Raw genomic sequence first — 8,453 nt, 5'->3', positions numbered from 1 at the left:
GGTGCAGTGGAAGTGGCAGAAGAGAAGGTAGAAGAGGTAGCAGAGGTTATAGAAAAGGTTGCAAGGAAGCTGCCTTGTTTGCTGAACATTCGAGTCCATTTCTTACCTTTCTTTCCTTGTATTTTGGTGTTTCCTTTGTAAATTTCAGTTCAAACTCTTATTGGGTTCAGTTCAATTTGTTGAATTTTTTGAATGTGGCAATCGCGGTTGACAATCAAATTTGTGAACATATATTGTTCATATCAATATCTATGAGTCTTCACTAAGATAGAATTAGAAAACTGATTCAAATTTTCACTTTTATTTGAAAGATGGAGGCCACTAAAAAACCAATGAGAAAAGCACTATAGTTTTGAACATATGGTTAACATTATCTATTAAATTTGATGTGTCTAATATTATCGGTGAAGCCTGACCTCAGTCCAGAAAGTGTTGTGGTGATTCTTCAACGGATCGTTTCATTTTCAAAACGCACCAAAATAGTCAAAAAGTGCATACATGAGCGCCATAGGCACTAATTCCTATAGAACTCGTTGAGATCTTCAATTTGATGTGTATTTCGACCTATGTTGGTTCAGGTCTGAACTATACCGGGTGGATCTCTAGGTGCAGTTTTGTGTTTTCTAGGTTAGGTTTTTTTATTTTATTTTATATATTGTAAATATCTCTTTGAGAGATAAGAGAGTGAGATTCTGCATTTGCTTCACAAAAATAATGGATTCGTTCTATCGCTCAACCATGTAAGTAGCTTCCTTCTTGAGAATGAACCACATAATTTGTCTTGTATGTTCTAATTTTTTCTTTCTCTTTGTATTTTTTCTTGCAAAATCGTCATTCTACTACATTATTTTTCTAACATCTAATACAAGGGTTTCCTATTGTATCACCCAATTGTTATATAATGATTAAAATATTGACCCCAAAAGGTAGTGATGGTGCGGGTGCCTCACAAATCCCACCATCCATTACTTTTTTTTTTTTGGTAAAACACCAACCATTACTTCACATCCACCTACCCACCACATATATTATCCTCTCTCTCTCACTAAATGGTATATCCCACTAAGGAAACCACCACCACCATATATTTAAGCCATTCAAAATTTATGAACAGTGGTCCACATTTTCCTTGATCCATGCATTAAGTTTTAGCCGAGAAAAGCATTACAACATTAAAGATCAATCAATTCATATAAGAAATTTTTTGGGCACCTCAAAGTCAAACAATCGTTTCCCGTTTAATCCAATGGTCAACAGAAAGGTGGTCTTGGATTAAGGGATCCTCACTTACACAACTAAGCTCTGTTGGCGCATAATGCTTGGAGGATTTTGAATAATCCTTCTTCTGTGTGGGCAACAATGATGAAAATATTTATTTTCCTAATGTTGATTTTCTGTAGGCTAAATTGGGTCATCAACCTTCTTGGGGTTGGCGTAGCTTGTTGGAAGGTAGGGATCATTTCCTTCTTGGATTTATTTGGATTGTTGGCAGGGGTGATAAAATTTCAGTTTGGAATGATAATTGGATTCCCTCTTCTCTAACTTTTAAAGTCCATTCATTGAAACCCCAAAATTGCAGTATTGAAAAAGTTTCTATTCTCATTGATGCCCGATCAAGATGCTGGAGATTAGACTTAATCAATGAAATATTTTTACCCGTGGATAGGAATGCTATTTTGAAAATTCAGTTAAGTCTCCCATGATGATAAACTTGTGTGGGGTGCTACCAAGTTCGGGAAATTTTCAGTCAGATCTATGTACCATCTCCTTAATAATAGGAGAGCAGCGTCTATTGTGGACCACACCAATTCTTCTTCAAATCCTAAAGCATACCAGTTGATGAAAGAATCTTTTTGGAAACATATTTGGCATGCTCATACTCTTCCTAAAATTAAGCTCTTTTTATAGAAGTGTTGTGCGAATGGGATTGCGGTTGGTGTCGACCTAATTTCTAGAAATATTCCTATTAATCTTTCTTGTCAAAGATGTGGAGCAGAAAAAGAATCAGTGGGCCATATATTCCTCAATTGCCTTTTTTCAAAAGCTATGTGGTTTGGCTCGTCTCTTTCTCAAAATGTCAATTTTCCATTGCATGCTATCATGAGCGATTGGTTTCAAGCATAGGATCCTTTTTTCTGTGCGGATAAGAAGATGGCTCAAGATTTATTTTCTCAAGCCTCATTTTTATTATGGTATATATGGAGAGATAGAAATGATATTATCTTTAAAAACAGATCTTAGTCGCCGGTGGAGGTTATTCAAATGACGGAAAAAGCTTTCACTGAATTCCAGCTTGCAAATAATCCACCTTACTCTTCTACTCAGACTCTGGAACCAATTCGTATTTCGGATTCTATTTCTACTCATAGTTGGATTCCCCCTGCACCTTCTTGGGTTAAATTGAATGTTGATGCAGCTTGGAGTAAAGGATCTAAGAAAGGTGGTCTTGGAAACGTTATAAGAGATCACTTTGGCCATCCTCTTTTGGCTTATTCGGTTGGCGTTAATTGTGACTCTGATTTCATTGCAGAGGCCCTTGCTATTCGGTCTGGTCTTCTTTTTGCTACTACGGGTGGTTTCAGGAAAGTCTTGGTGGAGTTAGATTGTTATTCGTTAATTCAGCAGCTATCTTCTTTTGATCCGGAGCTTGCCATTCAAAGTATTCATCATGATATTGTTCAGCTTCAGAAATCTTTTGATGATTGCTCTTTTTCTTTTGTTCCAAGGTCTGCCAATAGTGTGGCTGATTCCTTGGCTGGGTCGACCCTTTCGGTTGAGTCTCCAATTGATTGGCCTATTACCACTCATTGGCTTCTTCATCTTTGTGAGAATGAAACTACTGTTTCTAATGACTCTCTAGCTCAATAAATTTTCTTCTTACCTAAAAAAAAAAAATGGCCAACAATGCCAGATCAACCACATTGATAGGATAGATTAAATTAACATGAGAGAAATCCTCTAGATGGTGGGAGTCGTGTGCCCATTCGGTTGATATGGACCACAAAAATTGAATAGAAACAATATTTGGTTAAAAAAAAGGAGAGGGGGAGAGAAAATTTAAAAAAAAAACTAAAGTAATTATAGATACAGTTAATTAGGTTTCTATACTTATCCAATTTTGAACCAAATATCAAATCAAGAAACAATTGATTATTAAACTTGAACCTACAAATAAAATCGTAGTTTCACCCTTACTTAGTTTATCTGTTCACAAAATTTTATAATCATTTGAAGTACCACATGGCAATAAATGTGTAGACCAAATAAAGTACGTGGTTCGCATTGAAATGAAACCCAAAATTTTTTTTTATTCATAGTACATAAAAAAGTCTTTTACATTGCCATGTGGACATATTTAGTTGGATGGGAGACTTTTGGTGTGAGTGATTTGGCCAACTATACTGCTTCAATTCATGGATTTAAAAGATAATTTGTTTATGCCTTGGCTATAGTTTTTGGGTAGTGCATAACCAATATCAAAGGTTTTAAAATATTTTTAACAAAATATATATTATCTTGTCTGTGGAAGGGTCTATATACGTGTAAACTTTGTGAACATATTATCAATATAAATATCTCATTTGTTTAAATTTATTTTAGCTAAAGGTTATGTGCTTGAGATAGACCTATATTATAGCGTTCTTTTGGGGAGATAGACCTATATTATAGCGTTCTTTTGGGGTGGGGAGGCGGAGGGGAGTAGGCCATGCTCAAACACAATGGGGGTAGGGCAAAATGATTGCACAGTCCCCTCCCCCCCCCCCCCTCTCCTCATGAAAGGCGAAATCTCCATCTCTAGAGATGCCAGAGTGTGCTCTCATTGTTTGAAACGCTCTCCCATAAAAAATATAGGGCAAATGTTTTTGTCTGAGAGTGTGGACAACACATTCCTCCCCCGAAAATGTATTAAGAATAGTGATCTTCCAGTTGTTATAGTAGATGACAATTAATATTAATATCTCTAATAATTTTTAATAAATTATGCCTATCACGATTATTAGTCTAGATTATTTGTTCTTTCTCTGAGCATAGAATTATAATTGCTTTTAGATTTGATAATTAATTTTGTTTGGCTTTATGCGTTTCCTTCGTGATTAATGGACAGACATGAGATATGGTGTAATCTTATTGGTTTTTAAATTAAATTTTAGTTTAATTAAAAAAAAAATGATGGTCATCCACCACTATTGTGATCAAATCAAAGATAATTTTGTAATCAATCAAGGAAAAGGAGAAAAGATCTTGAGGGGGAAAAAAAATCATGGACCGAGTTTATTAGTACAGTGGGTAAGGAGGGAGTCTCTACATTTATTAGTCTTCAGTTGGCCTGGTAGTCTTCCGATCTGTATCCTTGTCCATATACGTTTAGCATTATTCGAATTCGTCCGAAAGCTAATCGGATGCGGATTTGGATATAGCACTATCCGAGCCGAATCCGATCCGTTTACATCCCTATCTATAATCAGGTTCATGGTAATTGAGCTATAATGATATGGATCGGCTATATCGGGTCAGATTGGACAATTTTACTACTCAAGATACCGATAAGGGTTTTTTTTTACTATTTTATTCTCTCTTGTTTCAATACTATCGATATGGTATCAGACACGTATATGGATGGGCTGATATGACCAATCCGATCCCAATACCAAACAGAATTTCCTTGTGAAAATTAATGGTATGGTGGGAATTTCCATATGCATTCCATCAGTATTATTGGATTGCACATTTGCATCAGAGAGGAATTGTAATGACGATTTAAGAGTCCAATCACATGATCACATCACCATTGGAGAAGATATTCTCTACTCCATGGATGAAGGAAAAAACTGTTGTCCAAGAAAGTATTATCGCTTACTAATGGATTAATGAATGGGCTTTCAGTATTTGGATCGATTTGGGACCCTTGATGGCCCAATTGTGGAAGTTTGGCCCTGTGTTGGCCCAAGCCTCCACTGGCCCGCCCTGAGTCCAAATAGGGCATGGGCTGGATTTTTCAATCCTGAGGATGGGTTAGGGTTGAAATTTTCAGGTCAGGATTGAGACCTTGGGCTAAGCCCGACCTGGCCCAACCTAACCCTGTTTTATGATATGACAATTTAATATCAAATTTATAATTTCAATCTATTGGTTTACCAAAAGAAGATTTAATGAACTAAATAGAAGCATTCTAGTGGCCTGTTGTATTGCAATTGAGAGAAATTATGGGATTGCCATTACATCTTTGTATTGAGCTATTTGGCCTTCTTATGGGCCCAAGGTTATATGTGTTCAAGATGTGATGCCAATCCCGTGTCTCATTTGTTTAATGCATACGAGGACGCAAATGACAAAAAAAAAATAACAAAACAAAACAAAAAATAAGGCCAATAAGGGTTAACCGAACCCAGCTCCGCCCGATCAAGGTCAATCATGCCCGAGCTGAGTTGGGCCTGAGTTGAGATATCTCAGCCCGACCTTAGGCCAGGTTAGGCTTGGGTTGAGTTAAGAGGACTCATGGTTGGGTTGGAGTTTTAAAAAACCCAGCCCAACCCAACCCAACCCTGTTTCACCCCTAATTTTACCATTAAACACAAACATAGGATTTGGGAATTTCCTTTCACCGTCAAAGTCATGAATATCAAAGATTTACAAAAAAAAAAAAAAAATACTACAACAACAAAGTTGAATACCTTTGTTTTTTTTTTTGGGTAGAAAGAGCTAAAATATTATTAAGGAAACGTGTAATACACTAGGATGTGGAAGAAATCATTCCCACAATCCAAGGATAAAAAATCGGTCAAACAGTCGTACACGTCAACGACAAGGCCCTTCTTGCCAGGGAGTCAGCAAAGCTATTTTGCTCCCTTGAAATATAACAGAAAATACAAGACCTGAAAGAAAAAGATAACTGTAGAATATCTTCCAAGAATAGCTTAACCACCATTTGAGATTCACCATACCCGAGCAAGACATAGTTGATGACGCGCATGTTATTAAATTCTACCCTTAGATCTGTGAACCCCATCATACTAGCCTCCAATAGTGTAGATCTGATAGACCATGCTTCCCCAACCAAAATATCATCAAGCATCACAGGTTAAGAAACCGCAATCAAAGGGTTATTGAAGGAATCTCTAATAACATATCTAAGACCTCCTTTTCCATCAGAAGCTAGAAGACTTGCATCACAAATCACAATTATCACGAATATGATCAGAGTTAGAGATGTTCCTTTGCTCATGACCATAGGCACCATCAGATGAGATGCAAGGGAAGGATATTTTTAGAATTCTTCAATAGGGGTAAGTGGGAGATTTATTGATGGGACAAGAATCTCATCCTATGGTCAAAATGCCAAATCATCGGTGGGTTGAGATTCTTCCTCTCCACTGGTAGTGAAAGGAAAACTGTTGTTTTCACAAATTAACCGTTTGTAAGTTCGTCCGTCCCCTTAATGAGTTCTCCTTCTGGTAGTAGTAAATATAGCACTTATGATCATTTTTACATTTAGTAATAAATGACTCACCATGTATTGAACTTTTACTTTATATTTTCGAATGTTAAACCAAAGATGTTAAATGAAAAAAAAAAAAAAAAAAACTATCAAAGCATTGTATTAGTTATCAGTGTAGAGGAAATTAAAATTGAACTTAAATTTACTTGACAATGGATGATAGGTGACATGGACATTTGTAAAGAAGTTTAATCCCAATTAAGCTACCACTGGCAGTAAAGGAAATGAAACCCAATTGCTTGACATCAGGATCGTCTCCAGGGAGTAGGGAAAGCCCAGGGTGCTGCCAGCCGTTGGGCTGTGCTGCACACATCCCTAGGCATGCGCCAAGATGCACACCGCTCAACCGTTGGATGTCCCCTGGCAGCACCCTGGGCGCACGCCTCCCTGGAGACGAGCTAAATTCGCTTGACAAAGCACACAGTGGGACTCTAGCCATTGTGGCACTACTACCTTTCCTCCTACTCTAAATTCAATTTTAATGATATCTGTGAGGGCACCAGAGGACTGGGGAGGGGGAAGTAAAAAAAAAAAAAAAAAAAAAGAGGCAAAAATGCTAGAGTCCAATGACACTTCAGATGAATAAGTTTTATCCACCATTTTATAGTCACCTTCACCTAGGGGTGTAAATGAATAGTCGAAATTCGTTTCCGTATCCATGTCCGTATCCGTTTAGCACTATCCAAATCCATCCGAAAGTTAAACGGATAGGCTATAGCTATTCAAAAAGCTATATTTACATGTAAACGGATAAAATATCCGATCCGTATCCGTTTAGCACTATCCGAATCCATCCGATAGCTAATCGGATGCGGATGCGGATATAGCATTATCCAAGCCGAATCCAATCCGTTTATAGCTCTACCTTGACCCTAGATTCTTTGTGATGTGTTCAAATAGGACTGAGAGATTGTTTTCTCTGATGTTATCAAAACCCAAACAAATAAAATCTTGATTTTTCCGAAATCCCACTATTTATAAATAAATTATTCTAATAAAGAAAACCTTATTGTAATCAAAGTGATGAAATAAGAAGTTTTTTTTTTTTTGTCATTTATAGTTTGTACGGTTATTTTTTTCAATAAAGATAAGTCTTGTTATTTCACATAAATATTACATTAACTATTGTATTAAATATATTTTAATTTTTTGAAAACCCTTTTACCCCAGCATATATATGAAAAATTAAGGGTGTCAAAACTAAACCAAAACCGTTTACTGACATCAAATCGAACCCTTTAAACCGAAACCGGCAGATCGTTTAGTTAAATGGTCTGGTTATGGTTTTAGAAATGACATTGTTTATTTAATCGGTTTGGTTCGGTTTAGACCGATTAATTCAACGATTTCAAATCGTATAATCCAATTAAAACCAATTATAACCAAACCATCTAACCATTTTAAAACTTAACAACTTTTTTTTTTTTATAAATAAAAAATCAAAACCTAACAAGTAGTAACTAGTAAGCAGTCATGTTTTTTCATTAATGATTTCCTTTTTGCAAACAAAAAAACTAATAACCTAGTAAGTAATAAGTAATAACTATTAATTAATAATTAGTATTAATAAATAGAGTAGAAAACGTGTATAGAACCGTCTAACCAAAACTGTGTAAAACCGTATAGAATCATTTAATCGAAACCGTTTAACCGAAACCGTTTACCAAACGGTCCAAGTTTTGATTATGAGACCGTTTAACTTACGGTTTCTCCCTTCAAGCAGTCAAAATCGAACTGAACCAAACCGTTTAACCGAAACCGGACCGTTTAACACCCTTATGGAAAATTATCTCTTCCAGTTCCCTGTCTGGCCTAATTCCCCAGTTCCTTTAATAGGGGAGTGGTGGACCCCGCCTGGGCAGAGTGTTTGGGCAAGGGTAAGGTAGTCATTCCAGCCCCCCTTTTAGAGGAACTGGGAAACTAGGCCGGGCAAGAAACTGGAGGAGATAAAGATCTG

At 36.5% G+C, this 8,453-nt stretch overlaps 1 protein-coding gene across 1 annotated transcript; it reads left to right on the top strand.

Moving 5' to 3' along the window:
• The first annotated feature begins 2,262 nt into the window (after positions 1-2,262).
• Positions 2,263-2,868, top strand: LOC122663183. The gene has a single exon (XM_043858885.1). It carries the CDS (start codon positions 2,263-2,265, stop codon positions 2,866-2,868), a length of 606 nt encoding a protein of 201 aa, XP_043714820.1.
• The last annotated feature ends 5,585 nt before the right edge of the window (positions 2,869-8,453 follow it).

The sequence above is a fragment of the Telopea speciosissima genome, chromosome 5 (genome assembly GCF_018873765.1).
Source record: "Telopea speciosissima isolate NSW1024214 ecotype Mountain lineage chromosome 5, Tspe_v1, whole genome shotgun sequence".
NCBI lineage: Eukaryota > Viridiplantae > Streptophyta > Magnoliopsida > Proteales > Proteaceae > Telopea > Telopea speciosissima.
This window is presented reverse-complemented; position numbering and strand designations above follow the sequence as displayed.